This window comes from Paralichthys olivaceus, chromosome 5 (assembly GCF_024713975.1).
Source record: "Paralichthys olivaceus isolate ysfri-2021 chromosome 5, ASM2471397v2, whole genome shotgun sequence".
NCBI lineage: Eukaryota > Metazoa > Chordata > Actinopteri > Pleuronectiformes > Paralichthyidae > Paralichthys > Paralichthys olivaceus.
In genome coordinates, this window is record NC_091097.1 from 12219711 (window position 1) to 12241526 (window position 21816).

General features: G+C 40.3%; 5 protein-coding genes across 9 annotated transcripts; 2 read left to right on the forward strand and 3 right to left on the reverse strand.

The window, feature by feature from the left end:
* Window positions 1-368: 368 nt before the first annotated feature.
* LOC138407801 (immunoglobulin lambda-1 light chain-like) lies at window positions 369-2429 on the reverse strand. The gene is made up of 4 exons (XM_069525357.1): window positions 2281-2429; window positions 1862-2188; window positions 1530-1559; window positions 369-857 (listed from the first exon to the last, which is right to left on the reverse strand). The coding sequence occupies exons 1-4, from the start codon at window positions 2318-2320 to the stop codon at window positions 532-534; spliced, it is 723 nt and encodes a 240-aa protein (XP_069381458.1). The 5' UTR covers window positions 2321-2429; the 3' UTR covers window positions 369-531.
* Window positions 2430-3781: 1352 nt separating this feature from the next.
* On the reverse strand, window positions 3782-7040 carry LOC138407802 (uncharacterized). 4 transcript variants are annotated; one of them, XM_069525360.1, is made up of 4 exons: window positions 6899-7040; window positions 6685-6818; window positions 6479-6605; window positions 3782-4982 (listed from the first exon to the last, which is right to left on the reverse strand). In XM_069525360.1, the coding sequence occupies exons 2-4, from the start codon at window positions 6776-6778 to the stop codon at window positions 4703-4705; spliced, it is 501 nt and encodes a 166-aa protein (XP_069381461.1). In that variant the 5' UTR covers window positions 6779-6818; window positions 6899-7040; the 3' UTR covers window positions 3782-4702. The 4 variants fall into 4 exon arrangements, with proteins under 4 accessions (XP_069381461.1, XP_069381462.1, XP_069381460.1 ...); XM_069525361.1 differs by having other exon boundaries at window positions 6685-6821; window positions 6899-7009; XM_069525359.1 differs by having other exon boundaries at window positions 6479-6608; window positions 6685-6821; window positions 6899-7009.
* A 2914-nt stretch (window positions 7041-9954) lies between these two features.
* Window positions 9955-12014, forward strand: tspan10 (tetraspanin 10). The gene is made up of 3 exons (XM_020094448.2): window positions 9955-10191; window positions 10306-10901; window positions 11020-12014. The coding sequence occupies exons 1-3, from the start codon at window positions 10102-10104 to the stop codon at window positions 11324-11326; spliced, it is 993 nt and encodes a 330-aa protein (XP_019950007.2). The 5' UTR covers window positions 9955-10101; the 3' UTR covers window positions 11327-12014.
* A 108-nt stretch (window positions 12015-12122) lies between these two features.
* pde6ga (phosphodiesterase 6G, cGMP-specific, rod, gamma, paralog a) lies at window positions 12123-14314 on the reverse strand. Of its 2 annotated transcripts, none has more exons than XM_069525333.1 (4): window positions 14009-14314; window positions 12752-12922; window positions 12625-12665; window positions 12123-12541 (listed from the first exon to the last, which is right to left on the reverse strand). In XM_069525333.1, the coding sequence occupies exons 2-4, from the start codon at window positions 12904-12906 to the stop codon at window positions 12465-12467; spliced, it is 273 nt and encodes a 90-aa protein (XP_069381434.1). In that variant the 5' UTR covers window positions 12907-12922; window positions 14009-14314; the 3' UTR covers window positions 12123-12464. The 2 variants fall into 2 exon arrangements, with proteins under 2 accessions (XP_069381434.1, XP_069381433.1); XM_069525332.1 differs by having other exon boundaries at window positions 12129-12541; window positions 14006-14310.
* A 1362-nt stretch (window positions 14315-15676) lies between these two features.
* ccdc137 (coiled-coil domain containing 137) lies at window positions 15677-20034 on the forward strand. Its single transcript, XM_020094116.2, has 6 exons — window positions 15677-15877; window positions 16535-16680; window positions 16760-16985; window positions 17528-17610; window positions 18604-18683; window positions 18770-20034. Exons 1-6 carry the CDS (start codon window positions 15828-15830, stop codon window positions 18968-18970), a joined length of 786 nt encoding a protein of 261 aa, XP_019949675.1. The 5' UTR covers window positions 15677-15827; the 3' UTR covers window positions 18971-20034.
* The last annotated feature ends 1782 nt before the right edge of the window (window positions 20035-21816 follow it).

Sequence of the window (21816 nt, forward strand, 5' to 3'; positions counted from 1 at the left end):
TTTTTATTTAATTAGGGCTGTAAATAAGGAGAGCGGGTTCACAGGTGCATCCTGGGAAGGAGAAAAAAGGGTGGAGTGGAGAGGTGATGCCTCCGAGGATGGAAATTCAGTTTCAGATACAGGTTTTATGAGAACTTTACTACATTGATTCACTAAACCAAAATGAGGGAAAACACATTTTGCTCTCTCTGTGCAATTTTGTACCTTTTCAAGTATTGAGTCAATTTTACTGACAAGAACAGAAACAAACTTTGCTGTCATTTGTGTTGAGAAACGTTACAGCAGAATCAGGGGCTGGTGAAGTTATTGTGAATGATTTCAAAATATCATTGGCTCAGCTACAGTGAGAACAAATGATTCCAGACGTGTTTTGGACGTAATGATTTTTTATTGAAAGCAACAGTTGCAAAGTTGATACAACACCACTACCCAACCCTCACAACGTGAGTTACAAGCAAACAAACACTTTTTCCAGCATGAAACAAAAAAGTAAAAGACAAGCAGGTTTTAAATGGTCGTTCTGCTCCTCTGTTATTCTTCAGTGGCACAGACGGACTTGTTGATGTTTTTCTCTGACGTCTGGGAGCCGTGAGACACTTTACATGTGTAAATCTTGTCCACGTTCCAGTCTGACGTCTGGATGTCCAGATAGCTGCTTATTTGATAAGTCTGGTCCGGTCGGTGGACGGCGGTGCTGGTAGAGATCCCACTGCTCACTGGGCTCCCACCAACCAACCAGGTCACTTCTGCAAAAGGCACAGACTGACTGGACAGACAGAGCAGAGTGGCTTTGTTGGAGCGGAGCTCAGCACTGGACGGAGGGAAGACAGTCAGGACAGGAGGAGAGAGGCTGGAGCCTGGAAACACAACAAGGACATGAATTACTAGGAATACACTGATTGATAGAAAACATGACAGTCTCAGGGAAGAATAAAGAATTTTCATGCTGCAGAAGAATCTAAAATATTTACAGTTTGTCTTTTTTAATTACGCTGTTAATAAAATATGATCCATAAGACTTTTAAAACATGTATATATGTATTGATTGTGTCTAACAAAATCATATTTGTATTCCAATACAACTATTTCAGTCAGTGTGGGAAATGATGATAAATAAATTCTTACTTTTAGTGTTTATCTAATAATCACAGACTATTTCAAAATTCAAATTAAGATACTTTAAAAACTAATCCTATAAACCAAAAAACAGATATGGTGGATTATCATTGATATTGTCAAGGTAAATAGATTTTGCAAAGATTAAATATCTCACAACATGTGGAATTTAATCGTTTATAAGAATGTTCTGAATAAAAACAGGTGAAATGTTTGTAGGAAACATTTCAAATACTAATACAAAGTGTGGTATCAAGGCAAAGCTGATATCCAAAAATATAAGCATCTAAAATTCAACAAATAAAAAGTTCAATATTTTCCATAATCAACACACACACATTTATTATTTTCTGTCCTTTAGGGTCGGAGGCTAAATATCAATAGTGTTTTTTGATCAGTTAAAAGGTTCTTACCCGTCACAATCAGCTTGGTCCCTTGTCCGAATACCACAGTGATTCAGTTTGTGCACATGGCTGTACAAAAACGTCCTGATGCTCTCTGAGGGGAGTGGAGCTGAAACTTCCTGTTGAGACCAACGTTCACTGTGAACGTCTCATTCTCTTCATCAGTCTGTTTATTTTCCAAAATAAAACTGCTGCACTTGTTTCAAACATTGTGTCTGCAGGAGAATTTATTCAATCACCCTCAATGTTTTCTGGACTTATAGTGTTTGATGTTGGTCGGGTGTGTTGACAGCAGCTGTGTGTCCCTCCCTGAGGTTTTTGTCACAGTGTGAATCACTGTGATACTTCTTCTTTAGCAGAGTCGTCCCATGTGTGACAGTAATAAACAGCAGAGTCTCCCTCCTCCACGTTGTTTATGATCAAACGATAATCTGATGTCGACTGATGAGTGGATGTGAATTTGGGAGAAGTGAAACCAGAACCATACTCTGGAGAACTCCATGTATGATACAACCTCAGTACATACTGAGGAACTCCTCCTGGAATCTGTTTATACCAGCCAGCAGCATTAGTACCAGTCCCCAGGTTACAGTCCATGGTGACTCTCTCTCCTTTCCTCACGGTCACAACAGGAGGCTTCTGTGTCACCACCGTCACACCACTCACACCTGGAAACAACAAGTTGACACAGAGTCAAGAGAAACACACAGACTGATGAATCCAACACGAGGCCGGAGCTGCAGTAAGTCAGCCTCCTTACATGTTAGAGCGGTGATGAGAGTGCAGAGGGTCCCCAGCATGTTGTCAGTGTGTGCTGAGAGTGGCCTTGTCACTTGAGAGGGTGATGAGGATCAGAAGAGAGGGTTTGGAGGATGAGGAGAGGAGGTGCTGGAGGAGCAATTTAATACAACACTGAGACTGAGAGAGGGACAGGAGGAGGAGCTTCGGTTCAGTCCTCATGGTTTCTCATGTGTACTTTAATCCTCTGTATGGAGAAATATTTAATTCATCCATTATTGTCAGTGGAGGTGAATACTTTCTTTGATTTGTGTGTTTAATCATGTTTCCATAATTTTACAAACTTAAAGGGATAGTTCACCCAACAATGAAGATTCCCTCATTATCTACTCAACACTATGATGGAGGGGTGGGTGAAGTGTTTGAGTCCATTCAATTCAATTTCAATTCAATTTATTTGTATAGCGCCAAATCATAATATACATTATCTCACGGCACTTTACATAGAAGGTCAGGACCTTAAAATCAAAATATAGAGAAACCCAACAGTTCCCACAATGAGCAGGCACTTTGGCGACTGTGGAGAGGAAAAACTCCCTCAGTGAAGTCCATGAAACACTTCTGGAGTTTTAAGTGTAAACAAGGTTGCAGCCAAATCCAATACAACTTGAAAGGAGGTCATTTACACCATGTGTTTAATCTAAATGTTCGCTGTGATCCACGTGTGAACGCGGCTCCAGAGGAGGACATCAGAGGACATTTAGACTCAAAACATGGTGTAAATGAAGCTGTTTCAAGTGGAATTTGAATGTCAGGGCTTACGGACACTTGGATGACACCACACCAGCAGTATGGAGGCATGTTATTTATTTATCTTTCAGTAATTAGTGAATTTCATTTCTGTGTAAATGATCCTTGAAGTCTCAGTTAAAATCACCTTCATTAAGATTTGAATTAGTCAACAACAATCATCTATTTCAGGATATGAACATAATTTAAACACATCACAGTTAAAATGTCTATGATTGATCAAATAGCTCTTATTAAAACAGTGGTGTGTTTGCAGTCAGGGACAGTTTCCTATCATTCTACACAGGTCTGACCCTTGACCTTTTCATTTACATGAAGTTATCAATCAGGAGAGGCGGCCTGCAGGTGCATCCTGGGTAGGAAGAGTGTGAGGTTGAGAGGTTACGCTTCACTGATAAAAACTCTGTTTCAGTTGCAGCTCATTTGACTGTTCTGACGTGTCAACTCCTGCTGACGACCAAAAATAGACCAAAAAAAGAAACCTTGTAGAACTCAATCTCTATTTCAATTTTAAATTCAAATGTGTTCATGATGTAACTTTGTTATTTTAAATATTGTATAATTAAATAGATATGAATCAGCAATAATCTGTCACTTGTCTTCTGGATCTGTAATATCCAAAAATATTTAAATATTGTGAATTATTTCAGTCAGATATTTTTTTAATGTAAATGTATTGACATGAGCAGAAATAGATACAAACACATTTGTAATCACATTGTTTTTACTTTATTTAAGGATTTGTGAATGTATCAGAAAGCATGACAAAGTAATTTAATGATAAATCATTTCCATGCTGCAGAAGAGTCTCAAATGTTTTTATTGACCTGAGGGTGGTGTGCATTTCTTTCTTTTTAAATGTAGCTAGGTAGACATGGTATGCCTCATTTCAGTGATGTAGCTGGAGACTCATTTTAAAGAAAAGCATTTAAATGTTTGAAAGAAATGTCAATCACCACCGTCACACATCGTAGAGCAGTGATGAGAGTGCACACAATTGTCAGTGTGTGCTGAGAGGGGCCTTGTAACTTGGAAAGTGAGCTGACTGCAGAGAGATGAGAGGGTTCGGAGCACAGACTGTAAAGATGGAAAGCACTTTATAGAGAACATTATTATTAGGTCGGAAACCCTGCCTCCTCCATGTTAGTGGATTTTTGTTTGTTTCTTTCATTTTAAGTAGTTCTCATCAACGTGATGCCTGTTTAAGTGCTAATCTTCAAATGTGGGCTAATCGATCAATATACTGTTACTGTGTTTCAAAACAAGCACAAACAAGACGATTGTGAAAAAATGCATTTATACGGTATTACATTATTATATATCTAATCCAATATCTCAATTCTGAACTACATTCTCATCTGTCATGTTACTTCAAGGTTTTACACATAAAGCAACCAGATGATAGTCAGGGATGATTTGATAAATACTGTCACCTTGTGGTTGAAAGTGACTTTGCACAGAGAGGTTAAGATGAGTGCATTTGAAGGCTATTTCTACACAAGTCTTCTTTATGTCATCTTTTATCACATTTATACACATAAAATACCAGATATTATTAAAATTCTTCTGAGACATATATGAAGACATCTACTCCTGTTTAACCCATCAGCATTTCTAACCACTGTGCAAGTTGTCTAAGGTCTCTGAGGCCCTTTCCTCCTCGCTCTGATCAGCGTTGGCCCCCTGACAATCCTCCTGTCAGGAGCCTTCATCTGTGCCTGCAGTGGAGACCTCAGGCCAACCCTGGGGGGAATCCTCTGTATGGGTCGCTCAGGCTGAGTGGATCTGCCGTCCCTGAGGTCGTCCACAAAAGCCTCCACAAGGTCAAATTTTGTGCTGAGGCTCCCCAGCTCATCTTTTAGTGAGTTAAACTGCCTGTAGAGGTCTCCGAGAGCTTCTGACAGAGGCTGGATCCTGGACCAATGCAGAGACATTTGAGAAGGTGCAAATAAATATGAGAATGGCCAGTCAACAGATGGCTGGAACTGCAATGCTCCATAAGCTTGCATGTAAGCGAGGGGAGAACAGAGTCAAATTGGAGACAGCAACATGAAAGTCACAGCACGCTGTTAAACAGAAACAGCTGCGGAAACATCAGGATAACAGATATAAAGAATGGAAAAGATTAAATATTTGTTGGCCCCGTGTTAATAAAGGACACAGAGCCTGCAGCAGTTCTGGAAAGTAACTAACTACGTACACTCAAGCCCTTTCTGTAAAGTACAATGTTCACGTACTTCCATTTTATACTATATGCATTCACTCCACCACATTTCAGAGGGAAATACTGTTCTTTCTACTCCGATACATTTTACTGTTACTTGAGTATTGAAGTACTCACGCATTTTACAAAAAGAGCCCATTCTATGGTAAAGAAAAAAACAATTCATACAGTTTAGATGAAACACACCAGTCAAAACATCACTAGGATTATTTTATATTCAATTTCTGCCAAAACCTAAATCTTACACACTGAACCTTTAAAGTATTAAAAAGTAATTGCAGCTATTCCCAAAGTAAAGGCCTTGTACATCATTTTTGTTAAATCTCAGCTCCGGATTAGAAAGTACAGATATGTGTTTATGAATGTGGAGTATATTTAAGTGAAAAGTACCTGAAAATCTATTTACAGTAATGACATAAATGTACTTAGTTTTATCCCACCACTACAGGCTGCTTTGAAAATGATTTGACACAAATAAAAAACATAACACATTGTTAAAGATGAAGATTTGGTTTTCAACCTTTGAGGCTCGAGTTTTTCCAAAGAGCTTCTCATATGTTTTCAGTTCAATAAATGTCCAATAATCCAATATCTCAAAATAAATCAAAGCTTAGAAAAGAAGTTTAAAAAAATAACTGAAAACAGATTTGTGCATCAGAACTTGGTTTACTCATTCTTTCCTCTTCCATTCTGATATTTCCCTCAATGGTCCTTCTACCACTGGCCTGCACTCCACCTGAAATTGTTATTCTGGAATGTTTATGTTAAATATGCTCCCAGCTGTTGGCGTAATTGTCTTGGAAAAAGTCAATGACTTTGGTTATTGTCTGCCAGAATCTATTCACCAGAACAGGAGGCTGAAACATTTCCCCACTTCCTCTGGCACAGTCTGCGTAGAGTGAGGTCATCTACAAAGCTTAAGACTTGTCCTTGCAGGGACCTTGGCGATTCACCGCCTCTGGCTCTGACAGGTCCACGGTCATATGCAAAGTTGAGCAACAACCTAATTTCGCATGACTGCGATGACGAATAAAATCTTCACTTTCCTCACACAGTCTTGTTATGCTTTAAACTTTTCACCCCCTCTCTTACTCAACATTTCAACTTGTTTTTGTTCTCGCTTGTTTTTGCAGCAGCACGGCACTATGGCCAACAGTTAGTCCAGCAAGAGGCTTGAGTGACCCACCTGTTGTATTCAGGGAGGACGGAGGCATGGTCATTTATCAGCAGGTCTTTCACTTGGCTTACAATGGCAAATTTCCAGTTATCCAGAACCTGAGTCAGGTTGGAACAACTTCTGCCATAGGTGTTTTCTGCTGAAGACAGAAACTTATACTAAGACTGTATAGTAACATCACCGATAATAATAAAGTGGAGTGTGATGTCCCTGACCTGTAGCGTCCCAGCGTTGGGTTTTCTGTTTCCATTTCTGCGCTCCACATGTTGAGACCATGCAGAGAAGGACCAGAGCCCCCTTCATCCTCATCTTCCTCACTGAACAAAACCAGAAATATGGGACACGTGTGCTGCTGAGAAACAAGTACAAAGGAAGGTTATAATTAAGCTAAATGTGCCAATCATCATTAATCATGCACTTTTACGATACCTTTCTGTGAAATGTTTCTTTCTCTTTCCAGGTCAGAGCAGGACAAAAAAAAACACAGTCTTTGTGATGGAATCCTTCAACAGTGACACACTGAGAAACCATGACCTGGCCAGCACTCTCTTATAAGTGCCTCCCTTAACTCCTGCAGCCAATCCCCTCACCACCTGCTCCCACCCACTCCAGTGATGAAGGGCTGTGACACACTTGGTAGCATGTGAGCACGATGGACAAAGACACATCATGGTGAACACATGCACACTCACACACTTACTCACAAACTATAGAAAGTTGTATATAATTATACAGGTATAAAGATCTTAATGCGGTATAAAAAACGGGTGCACACAAACACACACACGGTTCCCAGGGGCTCTTATCAGATGTGTCGTGCAGCCTCAACATCTGCACTGTAAAAAAATTAACTTATCCTGTTTGGGAGGTCCTGATAATCCCCAATCTATGCTCCATCTATCCTCCATGTGTCTTTGAGCTGCTGTGAGTGTTGTAGGGTGACAGCACTCCCTGTGGGCTCTAATCCAGAGGAGGTGTTTGATGTAGCAGTGTGGCTCCAGCCAGCATAGCATTCTTACTGCCGACTGTAATCCAATCTGCTCAGCATCTGGCCTACGACAACCCCGGCCAGCACTGGTCCCTTTAATTGTCCTGATAGATCAAAACCAGAGGAGCTGCATTCAACGCAACTGGAAAGAGAATGAAAATAGCTGTTGAGTTAATGATGTTTGTAGTCATCTTTGATACAGCCCTTATGTACTAATGACCCAAGAAATATTCCTTCAATTTTATGCAGTTGGACACACAACCATTTCTTTATCCAGTCAGAAATAAAATATTTTTTATTGTGTTGTGTCTAACTCCATCTAAAACACTGTGCTGCATCCTGTGCTGATGCGTGCAGATGTTTCTAATGACACATGATGCAAGGTCAGCTGCTAAAAAAGGAATCATGCTTTCTGGTTCCATACCTGCCAGAGCTGACAACACTGCAGAGTATACGTTGGGTTCAGCTCAAGCAGTGGGAACCAACCGCACCTTAAATCACAGCCCCTCTAAAGATTTATGAACAATGAAACACAAATCTGTATAATCTTATTTAGCTGTTACCCACACTTTCTTTTTGAAGAAATTATGTAATGGCTCATGATTTGAGTGTGAACAAGTATAGGAACAACATTAAGAAAAAAGACACCATCAAAGTAAGTCTGTAGAAATGGGTTTTAAGCATAGACTGTAGGTTTTAAGAAGTTATCCCAGTGATGAGCAAAATCTTATAATCACTAGAAAACTGAACAGGGAGCCAGTGGAGAGAAGTTGGTGTGTGACGTCAACCAGTAAGAAGCCGAGCTGCAGCTCTCTGGAGTGGAGAGTGACTTTTGATTTTGGCCAGAGTATAGTCTTGAGAATACAAACGCATGAATAACATTTTCCAGGTCAGAGTGTGATGGATCAGAGGAAGACGTAGCATAAAATGGAAATACTCAACTAAAGTCAAGTCAATCTTCTTTGTTGCCATGCCTCTGCTGCACCTCTGCTGTCAGTGATGAATATTAAAAAATTGTAATATGTTTGTTTTTTGTTGCAACAGATTAAGATGGAAACAGACTAATTTCTGGAGTCCACTGTTCTGCAGAAGTAGACTGACTTTGTTCCAGCTCTCTACCGCTTGGATCTTCACAGGCCAAGGAAAGTATGACAGCAGAGGACGTGCAGAGCCAGAGTGTGAGATAACCAGGCCTCAGTCTTTCTGTTTTTAACTCACTCGCTGCTTGTTATTGACTCACAGCAGCAGATCTTCCCTTAATGACTTCATCAGAGAAGCCAGTGTCCAAACAGAAGGTGAAACTTGTGGATTCTCGCTCTTCCTCCTGAATCACATGTTGGTGTTGTGCATAGACACAAGTCAAGCAGGATGATGTACTGAGCTGTTGTCTTGCATCATTTGACTTCAAATTCTGGTCTCGCTGGGCAGACTTTGAAGTACAACAAATCCAGGGCAGATGTAGCATAGCTTAAAAAATGCATTTACACGAACAAGTACATACAACACTTATATAGACTTACATTCATTTTGAAACGGTTAAATAGACTATATCTCCCAAAAGATGGGCAATGAGGAGGTGATCACTCGCTAAACAAAAGCAACTCAAATATGTTCATAGGTCAGTTCTGTGTTTCAATAATAGGTCATGGTCCGTGTAGCTCTTATCAGTTACATTCTCTATATGATAAGTGAAGAAATTAACATTTTATTCATTTCAATAGATTTTATTTTGTTCTTATAACTTGGAGGTAGGGTGAAGGATTAGAAGAACTCACTAACTTTGGCCTGGTTCCTTATTGATGAAGAAAATAGGGCATAATTAAAGGTACAGTGTGTAGAATTTTGTGATATCTAGTGTTGAAATTGCATTTTGCTCACCTTACCCTCTCCTTCCAAACATGAAAAAGAAACTGTGGTGGCCTTTAATTGTCATAAAAACTCAAAAGATGTTTAGTTTGTCCAGTCTAGACTAATGTAAAAAAACATGGCGGCCTCCGTAGAGAGGACCCCCTCGTTGTCAATATAAAGTATTTAAATATAAAGGGCCATCTAGGGTAAAGAAAACGACAGTTCTTACAATTGAGATGAAACGCACTAGTGAAAACATGAGGATTATTCTACATTCAGTTTCTGCCAATAGTTCCCTTTCACCTAAATCTTACACACTGGACCTTTAAGAGACTGATATAAATGTGTGTGTGGAGTTTAGTGTGGCTTGATTGAATTTAAGGACACCGTTGGGTCTCTTTTGAGTCAAAAATGTGTCCAAAAAAGGTAAATTTCACATGTCAAAAGTCTCTTGTCCTTCTTGGTTTGAGTTTCACTCGTGTGTGTGTGTGTGTGTGTGTGTGTGTGTGTGTGTGTGTGTGTGTGTGTGTGTGTGTGTGTGTGTGTGTGTGAGTCTCTCATGCTGCGAAGACTGTGTAATCCCCTCACTGTGACTCTCACATGATGAAGAAATCTCACGTAACACAGCAGCCTGGGGCTGAACGTGGTTACTCCACCTCAGCTCACATGCTCCTCTGTTGCTGCCCCCCCCCCCCCCCCCCCCCCCCCCCCCACCGTCCTTCTGTGCTCCACATTAGCTTCAGTCATTCTGACCAGATAAAAGCTCAGAGAGGATCATCTCCCACTGGTTGACAACATGAGGAGATATTTGGATATAAGACGAATTCCTTTGCTGTGGTCGAGGAGGGACAATACGCAGAATGAGTCCAGTCCCCTCATACCAAAGGTAAGGGGCTGCATTTTAACTTTTGCTTTGTCACATAATGGTTCCTGCCGAGTATCTGGCACCTCTTTGTTCTCAAAAGCTATGGTGTTTATTTGTATTCCTGTGTGTCCAAAGGCAGGCTCAGCCAGAGAGGATGCTCAGGAGCTGGGCTATGTCACCAATGAATTTAAGTTGGCAGGGTCAAACAATGGACAGGACTACAACAGCCCTGCATTCTCAAGGACTGAGACCTACTACAGATATTCATTGATGGACTATTTCCTAAAATATTTCCTCTTCCTGTGCAACCTGGTGTTTACGGTTCTGGGCCTCGTGGTTCTTGGTCTGGGGATGTGGGGCCTCATCAGCAAAGAGTCATTTGCTCAGGAGAAGATCGGAAGCATCGGCACCGACCCAATGCTGATACTTGTGACTCTGGGCTTCTTGCTAACTGTGCTCTGCCTGTCAGGCTGTGTGGGCGCCCTGAGAGAGAACTGCTGCTTACTGAAGCTGTTCTCCATCGCCGTGCTGGTGCTCATCTCAGCCCAGCTGCTGGCGGCCATTACGGCCTACAGTCTCAAAGATCAGATTGGGAGCTACCTGCGGTCAGGAATGTTAACTGCCATGATGCACTATCAGGATGACCTGGACCTGAGGTTCATCACGGATGAGATTCAGTCAAATCTGCAGTGCTGTGGGGCAGATAACTATCATGACTGGGAAATCAACATGTGAGTACTGTGACCAACTTGCATACACATAAAAATATACACCAGAACCTTTTGTCTGTTGTGTAGAAATGCATTGAAATGATATGTAATGCTCAGCATGTTATATCCCCCTCCTCAGATATTATAACTGCTCAGCTCCAGGAGTGCTGGCCTGCGGTGTCCCTGCAACCTGCTGTGTGGACCCTCTGCAGAACGGCACAGTGTGGAACTCGCAGTGTGGCGTGGGAGCCCAGCTGCTCGATGAGTTCACTGCTCAAAGTGTGATCTTCCTGGGCGGATGTCTCGGGGGAATCTCCCGCTGGATCGAGCAGCACAACGGCCTGATAGGGACGGTTGGCGTCGTCGTACTCGGGGTCCAAATTCTGACTCTGTTCGTGACTACACGACTGCTGGAGAGCATCCAGAGGCATAAAGTGTATATGTGATATGTCACAGATATCTAATGAGTGGTGACTGCTGAACCTGTGCCAGAGGAAAAGACAACAACTCCTAATTTAAATACCAACTAAACATGCAGAATGCATTATTCACCCAGTATATATTCTTGTTTTAAAATAACAACAAATTCAATTAAAACAAGCTTAGGCACAAATCGCACTTGGCTGCAGCCTTCAGCGACTCTCAAAAGACAAACAGTATAGATAATGAATGGGGGGATGAGACCCAATCTAACATTTACATCTGAATCTGTAATATGTGCCTTACACCTTCATTTTGCTTTAAAACTTTGTCTTCTCTTGAAGTTGGGTTTTTACCCTGACAAAAGGGGGTATCTCACTGAGGTTGACTTTAACATAACAGAAGCTAATTTTTACCCTCGTGAGCTTTTGATGATGAATGAAAATAATTCTCAAAGAAATTATGTGATATTTTAAAAATCCACTCCTTTGATTTTGAGCCAAGGGTTAAATGAAAAGATCATTACTTCCCAATAGGTACATTATTGTGAACACTGTAAAACCATTTGTCATTTGTATAGACTGTGGATATTGTACATATTAAACAAACAAAAGTACATGTTAGTGAGCTTATAGTGAGATTCATCAGCTATTTTGTTATTCACTCGTGCTGCTCATCATTTAAAAAGGGACAAATAAAGCATTATAATGAGAACTGTGTAATGTTTCCAACACATTCGCGTTGGTTTCATGAAAAACTGTTCAGTTCAACAGGAGGAGAATAAAGGAGAACAAGAAATTGTTTTTTTTAAAACACCACATATCTTTATTCTGCATTTGATTAAAGACAATAAACATGATGCCGACATTTGAACCTTGTCGTGAAAGCTAAGCTTCCAGTTCCAGCTCCCACTGTAACCTCGATGACGTCTAAGACATGTGCACCATCAGTGGGTTATGAGGGTTAAAATGGCAGCTTGAGAGTCTTATAAAATATATTTAATGTATAAAACAACAAAGAGCAGCATCCACAATATGCAGAGAGATAGTTTAAATACTAATGATGTGATTTACAATTCCAACAAAGCCGATATTGATAATGACGCTCAGTGGGGCCACACTGGAGCCCTTTGGTGAATATAAAAAGAATTTCACAGTGAGTGAGTCAGATGATCCCATACTGAGCCAGTTCATGTAGCTCTAGATGGCTGTAGGCTTCCCACGGGCAGATCACAGTGAAGTCTAGAAGAGAGACGACAAACAGTGAGGAACAAAAAGGAAAAACGTTGCCTGGTTTGTTGCCTAACTGTGCTAATTCTCCTCACCGGTGCCAAGACCTTCCATTCCTGGGATGTCCTCTCCAAAGCTGAGAAAGAAACAGTCACAAGCTTTATTGGAAGGGAACTGTTTAGCTTTAGAATAGTTTGAAAACAAATTCTCTAGATGACGCACCCGATGACGCCCCTCTTCGGAGGCTTGCTCTTGAACTGGCGGTTGTTCCTCTGCTTGAACTTGGGCGGGCCCTTGCGTGGGGATCCGGGACCGGTGGCTCTAAGAGGAGCTTTGTTTCCAGTCTTCGCTTCAGCTTTGGCCACGTCCAAATTCATATTTCTGCTGTTGAAGCTAAATTGGACATAGAGGGTCAGTTTTTACAACATTGCATTCACTATTAACTTGAGACTGTTGTCATTGAAAACCAATAATTAGCATCAATTTCATCCCTATGATCATAAAATAAATGAATATCTTAAACACACAAGCACAGACAATGGAGGCTCCTGTTATCTCTGATGCTCACATTATTAATTAAATTGCTACGCTGATTCTCAAGCGTCACTGCACCTTCATGATCAGATTACTGAGAGGACTTGCTGATTCTGCTTGTGTTCCCACAACCTAACAACAGTTTATAGATTACATGTTCGAATTTTTGGAGGAGTCTGAAAAAGGAAACTTTACAACTGCATCATCAAAAACAGGACAAAGTGCACCTAGCTGAAGAAATTAAAAAACATTTTTAATAGACCAGCAGCAGATATATCATATCAGCTACTTGTGTGAAAAAAATTAAACCAGAGGTAAACTATAAATTGTGGTAAGCAATATATTAAATATATTTTTTAAGGACTTATTGTATACACAGAGCAACCACTGTATTTGGTGCACCTTAGCAAATGGGATATTGCAATGGGATGCAAAAATAAATAAATAAAATTACAATAAAAATTACTTTATACCAATAGCACTTCTCTGAAGAAATTACAAAAAGCTTCACAGATAAAAGAAGTAAAAACACAGAAAAAACATTTTGAAAAAAGTAATAAAACAATAACAGTAAAACTAGAATTAGGTAAAAAGTATTTTTGAAGCTTTGATTCAACGACTGAATGAAAAGATAGCAACACCATATTTTAACACAACAAAAAATGTATAAATAAATAATAAATTGAAAGTGCCATAAATTCATTTTAATCTGAGAGTACTTGCATTTCCTTCTTCTTGACATCTCCCAATGTCTTTAAACCTGTGAATTACATTTCCCTCATCTTATAAACATTCATCTACATTTTGAAATATTTATGTTATAAAACATCCATTCAGTGGCTACAATGTGAAATAAACTATCACGTGTGAAAAAATATATATATGATGTGTGCACAAAAATCAGTCCCAGAAAAAATTATTCATTCTACTGCAAGTACTCACCACCTGTTGTTTCTGTGTATGTCAGCTGGTGTTTCTCTGGAGATCTGGGAGCAAGTCACAGGATGAGTCGGGTTCAGTGAAGCTATATACTCCCCACTTCTTATTTACTTCACAGACTCAGAGTAGATTATGACGCCACCAACCAATAAAGTGCAGGCCCCTCATCACTTGTACACACACACGGGTCTTGCACGTTGTCTGTGGAACAGCACATTGATTGGGGATTGGCTGACAGGTGGCTGAGGGGATATCATTTGCATATTTCCACCATCCCCTCAGAATACGTCCCATGATCCTCAGCATCTCCCCACCACCTGTGATGTTATGCGTCTAGAGCCAAGAACATAGTAGCATGACCAGCAGCAGCATTTTTCCTTTCATCAGCAGTCTCTCAGATTGAGTTGCATTACATCTCGCTGGTAATCCCCCCCCACCCACCCACCTTGCACACACATAAACACGTTGTTCATTGATCCGATGGCCTCCCTCTGTATTGTACATTCGTGCACATGCACTCGTGCAGGGACACATGTGGACACACTCTCACTCCCTGTGCTTCATTTACTCTCACTGTCTCAAAAACTCACAGATGAGCAAATCTTGTTTTTACACCATTATAAAAACACATCAGAATGAGTTGATGCATTGACACCAACACCTCTGCCCTCAATGATGTAGAACGATGAGGTCATCCTAGTGATCCTCACATCTTGAAATACCTTAAATATTATAATATATTATCTAGCCAGTATATATAGTAGTGAGCGTTATCTCCGTTATTTTGAAATGTGCTCTATTGTCAATACATTGCAAATAATAATCCAACAATATGTTATTGTATAGTGTGCTTTCAATAGCATCATGAGTGATTTCACTTTAGATACTGTATCTACATTTAATCATGATGTTGATACTTATGTTCATGGTTTTTTTGGTTAAAGTTCTGAAAGAAGTCATTGTTATTGCTGCTTGTGGTTGATAGAATTTTAATTGGGATACAACTTTAATAGAATCGTTTTAATTCATATTTTAGTTTTTTTATGTCAACATTAATTTATTACATTTTTATGAATAATGTACATTTTCTTATACAGCTTTCTGACCTTTTGACCTTTTGCATATTTTTTTCTAAATATTGGTAATGGTGAGCTTGACATGCATGAAGCTTCAAGCGACTTTTCCCAGATCTTCAAATTCAGGCCGATTTTTTTCTTTCTTTGCAGACAGAGCACTGAAAGCTGTGGCATGTCTCCTCTGAGTATGATATCTCCATTCCTTCCTCTGGTGTGGTTAGAAAACATCTGAAAGATTACAGAAAGACATAATGTGTTGATCCAATGTGTAAAACAGAAATCAGAATAAGTCCGTTTGAAGCAGTCACAATAAAAACAAAGACTGAGTCAACTACACTGCCCCCACGTGGTGGTACACGGACGAAGCAGTAGTTACTTCAGCCAATCAGGGTGTCCTTCTCGGTAAAGATCGTCTATTGTCTGTGCATCACCCTGAGACAGAATCAGTCGAAACTTTCAGGAACCTGCGCTGATTCATCTCCAATTGTTTTTGCATTTCATTCAACACAGACACAACTCCACAGAGCAGCTGATGGAAGCGTTGAACCAACAAAGGAGACGCACCATGTCGTCAAGCAGCCTATCGAATGTACAGACGGAAGTTCCCCCGAGAACAGCGACAGAGTGAGGCCTCGTCTCTTCGCCGCTCCCCGGCGCCCGGGGGGGGTGAGAGTTCACGGGTCAGAGGTCGTGCACGCTGCTCGCTCAACGTGCGCTGTTGTCGTGCACTGAGATATAACACAGCAAACATGGCGAAGAACAAGAGGAACAGAAGCCGCTTGTCAGCAGAACCGCCGAGGTAACGAAGCTACGGTTTGAGCGGAGCGACTGCTAGCAGCTTAGCCACGGCAGCTAGCTTACGTGTAGGGATTGAGCTAGCTACAGTGGCTAGCTGTTGTTAGCTCTCTGAGGTAGCGGGGAGTGAACAAGATCAACTCATTCCTGGGTTTAAGGCAGGACAAGGGCCTGTCATACACAACACTCACAAGCTTACGTGTTTTTAAATCTGTCATTGTTGTCTGGACTGTGTCTAAAGATCAGAGATAAGAAACTCAAGTTACACTAGTTGTCCATGTTTGTTTGTCTAAAGCTAATTTAACCAAGATCACATTCATCCTCTCAGTGTGTGTGTGTGTGTGTGTGTGTGTGTGTGTGTGTGTGTGTGTGTGTGTGTGAGAGTGATTGTGTGATTGTGTGAGTGTGTGATTGTGCTCATACTGTGATGATTTACCACCCACTCTGATTCTCCAACATGGATGTTGTGAAGAGTATTGTATTGCTGCTGCTGTCAGAATGAAGTGTCTGTCACATGCTCTACAAATGTCATTGTTATGCAGCAAACTCAAATCACCGGGGCATCCACTTGAGAAGAGCATTGCACGTGTTCACCGTTGGATGTCATGCTTGGTTTTCTGTCTGAAGTTGTAATCCAGACTGTAATGTGTCTAATTACCAGCGATAAGAAGCTCAAGCGAGATGGCAAACTCAAGAAAGCCAAAGAAGAGGACCACCTCGAACACATCCCCTTCAGGCTCCGAGAGATAATGAAGAGCAAGGAGAGGATGAAAAGTGGACCATTGAAACCCAAAAAGCTAAAAGATGGTGAGTTAAGATAAATTGCACATGCTCGTCAGTCGTGACTTTGTTTTGTAAATAATGGACTTATTTTTTTGTCTTACAGCCATCTTCCCCAAAAGTAAGCCAGAGAAGTCCCAGGATGGAGACATACCTGTCCCACACTTCAAGAGGGGAAAGAACGAGAGCGTGAAGCGGTACTTGCAACGCATGGAAGCTGAGACAAAACACGTCCTCTTCCTCACCAAGAACCAGGTAGACAGAAAGCCCGAGCTGGATGCAGACAAACAGGAGAGGCCTACAGACAATGGCAAGTCTGAGAAAAAGAAGGAGTGAGTAAAGCAGCTGTTTCTAATAGTTAATGTTGTTTGGTCAGACAAAAAGTTTCCCTGTATTGAGATCGGAGACACATGAAATTTACCCTCTTTAGGCTTCTTATTCGACCAAATCATAACACAGTATTTCATTACAGTCTCATGGGGATTGGGAAGGGGTTTCACCTCCCAGTTCAGATTATCTACAGCAGAATTGGTGAAAATATTTTTAAGAATAAATTATCTAATGATTTGACATGGAATGACTCAAATACAATCAAATATTCACTATCATTTAATCATATCCACATATTTCTTGTTTTCTCACCAAAGAGCAACAGATCCTCAGTGTGGAAGAACAGTAACGGGCAAACGTTTGCCTTTATTTCTTAAAAAGTGTCAAGTGCTGATTACTTTGCCAATTATCTGTGCTCCGCATTATAAATAAAATGGTAAAAGCCAGCATGCATTGAAATATCCACTCTTAAAGACAGAATTGTATTATAATGCATTGGGTGATACATGTCTGATTTATTTATTCCTTGCCTTTCTTTCCACAGGTATGATAAAGGGAGATTACAAAGGCTACAGCAGAAAAAGTTGAACAGACAAGTGGCCGAGATGGAGAAAGAGATGTTTGTAGGTAGGTTACGAAAGCCAGTTTTTTTTTTAGCCATTAGCACAATAAAGAACATGAGATATAGTTGTTCTTTCCTCTGTAATTTAGCACAAAAATATATATTGACGACCTTCAAGATTATTAGGAGAATTTACCATTTCTGCAGTTTCATTGCGTTTGGCATCGTAGCTGACTGTCACCTCAAAATCCAAGAGACCTACTGAATTTATATCCTTCAAGCTTTTAATTCAATTGAATTTCTGTGCTTTTTACACTAGCAGTGGCAGAAGGCTGTATTCTGTGGATAATGAGAATATAATAATCTATGTCTCGTTTTACTTAATTTTGGTGACAAAAGACGTTTTACTGTGGTGTAGCTTGTGATTCATGTTTATCTTTATTGAATGGCCCTGAAGTAATTGGCTGATCATTTCTTGCACAAGTTTAATTCAAGCGGCAGTATTTTACATAAACAGAAGATCGTATGACTTTGGGTGGAGTGATGAGCCAATAGATAATTACCCACCAGTCCCCCTCAGCTCTGCTAAGCTTTTTATTGTCTGTTTTGGATCATAATTTCAGTTTTGTGGCCCACAAATCAGCTACTGCCAACAGTTGTTATCATTAAAACACTCTTACAGACCAAGTGTACACCACATGCACAGCACCCAACAGCAGGCAGACGCAGTTCAGGACTTGGTGAACATAGAGGAGAATTTACTAGCTAAGGTCACAGACACCACAGGCAGACAACAGAGTTGGATTTGTTAGATGGACACAAAGACAGCTCCAAACTGCTGATGTTGCTCTGTGTTTGATATTTGATATCTGTGTGTTTGACGGATATATGTCTGGGCAGTTATTTTCAAAACAATTAATCATAACCAGTTTATAATCATGTTAATATTGCAACATGTTGCATAGCCCCTAAGTGGCCAAAAAAAATTAATTAATTCCGCTAAACTTGAAGCTGAAAGAAGTTCTTTGTGTAATTAAATGATAGTTTTTGTATTTCAGATCATGTTCCCTTTGGAGAAGTTACAATGGCTCCACCGTGTCTGAGCGCCAAACCCAAGAAAGCTCCGGTCAAATCTCAGGTAACAGCTCTGTGGATTTATCACGTTATTGATCTTAATGCTTGATTAAGTGGTTAACAGTTTTTTCCTCTGCCTCCATTGTCTAGAATGCTTCGAGGGGACTGCTCCTTAACTCTCTCCTGGGGAACGCTGTGATCTCCACAGCTAAGCCCTCTATGGCCAGACAGAGAATCATGGAGGAGGAGAGGGAGCGAGCAGTGGAGGCCTACCGTCAACTGAAGAAACAGAAGCAGCAGCAGCAGGAGGCCAGAGCTGCCAGCCTGAAAAATATCAAAGACTTTGAGTGATGTCTCATGTCACTCAATTCAAGCAACAAATCTCCTTAACTACAGAAAGTGCGAATGGCCACAGTGAACATTAATGTTCAGATACTGAGACGGATAACCATCAGCAGACTGTTTGTGTCAGAAAGATGGCTTACCACACTTCAGCTATCTGTCAGGGAAAGAAGCATCCACAGGCGACAGGTTGAGGTAAGTTGCACCTCAATCACCTGCCTCATATTTAGTTCCATGGAGAACTGGATGCTATGATTAGTGTAACTGATCACCCAACTATTAAATAAATGCAGATAGGTGTATTTTGTTCATTTCCCATCCTGGTAAATCTGTTGTCATATGTCAATCTATAGATAACCGCTGTGGCATCATGTGTGATGAACAATAAAAACAATGTTATCTCAAGGAAATTATAAACCTCTGATTGTTTCTGTAGTTCCACTAGATGGCAGTCTTGCATGGTTTCAGCTGGTTTCTTACAGTTTGCAAGGAGGGAAATTCATAAATGTATTTTTGTTTGTACCCCATGCCATACAGTACTACCAGTGCTTGACTTTTACCATATTTTAGAGTGGAAACTTAGCACAATTTTATAAATAAATGCAAATAATAAAATTTAACAAACCAGACTCACCATGATGTCTCTTTAATAGCAGCCATTTCAGCGTTTTTCATCTGAACCGCATTGTAACTCAAAGTTAGCCCCTATAGTAAACATCTCAGAAAAGAATCCAACTATCAGGTCCAATTAGTATTTATACTGTAGCTTTCAGTTATATGACCTGTAGATCTTTGAATAACATCCGATGTGTTTTCTCTGCTTCGTCAGAGCACTTTGTATTACCCAGTTGTTCAGAGGTTCTATATACAAATTAATTTGCCTCGTCTTGCCTGCTGTTTTTGCAAGAACCATCTATGAACCTCGTTTAACCCTCGTGAAAAAGGACATTGTTTCATTATTGGCCTTAGGGGAGAACAATGCAAATTCAGATCTTGATGTTAATATTTTTGCAATAGTTATCTACTGAATAATATCACCTGATGAATAATAATAATAAAGCTGTGGTCTGGTCTGTGGGTTCAGTGTTTTCGGTTTGTTCAGCTTGACCAGCATGTTTTTTTTTTCTCTGTCTGTGTTTGTCCTCTGAGGGTTGTCACAGTGACAAGGAAATGCAGTAAGTGGGGACAGCTGCCTGAGATTGGTAGTGCTGACTCCCTTGAGCTGAGCCCAACCACCACTCACTGGTCATGAAACCAGCCGTGTCCATGTGCACAAGACAGCCTTTCATAATGTCAGGGGATTTACAGCAGCTGCCTGCCAGAGAAAGGTGCTGTTTGTGTGAGTTAAGCACAAATCACTGATCTGGAATTAAAGTCTAATAGACTGTAAATAAACGCATTGGCGAGGTTTACTGTATTTGCAGATCCCCTTTTCTGCAGAGTTGGACTTAGTAAAAAGTTACAGTAACTACTTAGCAAAGCGTTAATGTTGTTAGAAATTCTAAGAAAATATCGTCTCAAACGTCTCTGTTTTGTTTACCTTTGGATACATTTTTCTTGTTGACAAGCTGCACTGCTTATCTGCATGAAGGGTTTTTTTCTGCTGCTCTATTCACAAGTTTTTATTTCTCATGTGCACTGGAGATCAGAGGGAGCTGTTGTAAGTTTGTGATCTGACTGATTTCTAGTTTGTGAGAAATTACCTGTGGCTGCTGACAGCACAGGATGGAGGGAGTCATTGGGAGAGAGCTTAGTCAGCCTGCTGCTAGGCAGCCGCAGCTCACATTGAAAGTGTGCGTGCGTGTGTGTGTAATTAAATGTGATCAAATGTTCCTCTCTATGTAGTGAACAGGAAGAACTATTCACAATGCAAAGTAGAAGTAGTTATCCATTTTGTTTTCTAAAACTAATTTAACCATGTTTTCCATCCACAGTTGCCTTTTAAAACAGTCTCAGTAAATAAACCACATTTAGTCTGTATATGGATGAGTGTGTGTGAATTGTGCCATTATTCATAATTATTTAATGTCCACTCTGATTCTTATGTAACTAACATGCATGTTGTGAAAGCTCCTGGCAGCATTTTATTGCTGCTGCTGTCAGACAGCTGTCACATGCTCCATCAAATCTCATTATTATGCTCCAAACTCAAATCATTAATGCATCGACTCGGCTAAAAATATCGCAGTCCTAAATTCAAACTTGTGAGGAGAATTACATGGATTTGTGTTTTACTTTCCCGTGCCATGTTTTCGCCTTGTTCAGTAATGAAAAACCCTTCTCCACAAAGTGATTGCCGTCAAGCTCATCAAGCTAAAATATGTAAATAATGTCACACTTCCTCTTTCAGTCACTGTGATACCTCTCTGGCTGCCTCCTCCTGTTGTTGCCTGGTTAAAGCCAATGATCCAGCAGCCTTTAGGAAGCTTTACAGGTTTAATAAGTTACAATTTACACCTTTTACATACATTTTGTTTTGTTTTGTTTTGTTATAAATCCAAGACGCTACAAAATCATACGGCTTTCAAAGGAAGTCTGAATGACATTATTTGACAAGTCAGCCAAACAAGAGACAAGTTTGAATCAACAGATTGTGCCGGCACAAAACATCATATTGGTTATAATGTAATTGCAAATAGAAAAGACAAAGACATTGGCTTTACACTGCACACAACTAAGGCTATAGCCACTTGTTTTATTTTCCTTGGACTTGATCCTTGTCTTTTGTTTTTCCATGACTAAAATAAGCTGCTTTCACACTCTTAAGTCCGGAAAAGTTTCGAGTGAGCCAATGTGAGAATATTGCAGAATAATTACTGGAAGACTCACGATGAGGGAATGGACATGTCGATGAT

Excerpts from the sequence above, each read along its gene's own strand:
- LOC138407802 (XM_069525359.1), bottom strand. The coding sequence starts at position 6,778 with ATGAGGATGAAGGGGGCTCTGGTCCTTCTCTGCATGGTCTCAACATGT. Across the intron at positions 6,609-6,684 it reads CCAACGCTGGGACGCTACAG|CAGAAAACACCTATGGCAGA; the intron begins GTCAGGGACATC and ends TTCTGTCTTCAG. Across the intron at positions 4,983-6,478 it reads GTCCTCCCTGAATACAACAG|GATCCAGCCTCTGTCAGAAG; the intron begins GTGGGTCACTCA and ends GCATTGGTCCAG.
- pde6ga (XM_069525333.1), bottom strand. The coding sequence starts at position 12,906 with ATGAATTTGGACGTGGCCAAAGCTGAAGCGAAGACTGGAAACAAAGCT. Across the intron at positions 12,666-12,751 it reads CCGAAGAGGGGCGTCATCGG|CTTTGGAGAGGACATCCCAG; the intron begins GTGCGTCATCTA and ends TTTCTTTCTCAG. Across the intron at positions 12,542-12,624 it reads AATGGAAGGTCTTGGCACCG|ACTTCACTGTGATCTGCCCG; the intron begins GTGAGGAGAATT and ends TCTCTCTTCTAG.
- tspan10 (XM_020094448.2), top strand. The coding sequence starts at position 10,102 with ATGAGGAGATATTTGGATATAAGACGAATTCCTTTGCTGTGGTCGAGG. Across the intron at positions 10,192-10,305 it reads CCAGTCCCCTCATACCAAAG|GCAGGCTCAGCCAGAGAGGA; the intron begins GTAAGGGGCTGC and ends GTGTGTCCAAAG. Across the intron at positions 10,902-11,019 it reads CATGACTGGGAAATCAACAT|ATATTATAACTGCTCAGCTC; the intron begins GTGAGTACTGTG and ends CCCCCTCCTCAG.
- ccdc137 (XM_020094116.2), top strand. The coding sequence starts at position 15,828 with ATGGCGAAGAACAAGAGGAACAGAAGCCGCTTGTCAGCAGAACCGCCG. Across the intron at positions 16,681-16,759 it reads ACCCAAAAAGCTAAAAGATG|CCATCTTCCCCAAAAGTAAG; the intron begins GTGAGTTAAGAT and ends TTTGTCTTACAG. Across the intron at positions 17,611-18,603 it reads GGAGAAAGAGATGTTTGTAG|ATCATGTTCCCTTTGGAGAA; the intron begins GTAGGTTACGAA and ends TTTGTATTTCAG.
- LOC138407801 (XM_069525357.1), bottom strand. The coding sequence starts at position 2,320 with ATGCTGGGGACCCTCTGCACTCTCATCACCGCTCTAACAT. Across the intron at positions 2,189-2,280 it reads TCTCATCACCGCTCTAACAT|GTGTGAGTGGTGTGACGGTG; the intron begins GTAAGGAGGCTG and ends TGTTGTTTCCAG. Across the intron at positions 1,560-1,861 it reads CTCTGCTAAAGAAGAAGTAT|TCGGACAAGGGACCAAGCTG; the intron begins CACAGTGATTCA and ends TCACTGTGGTAT.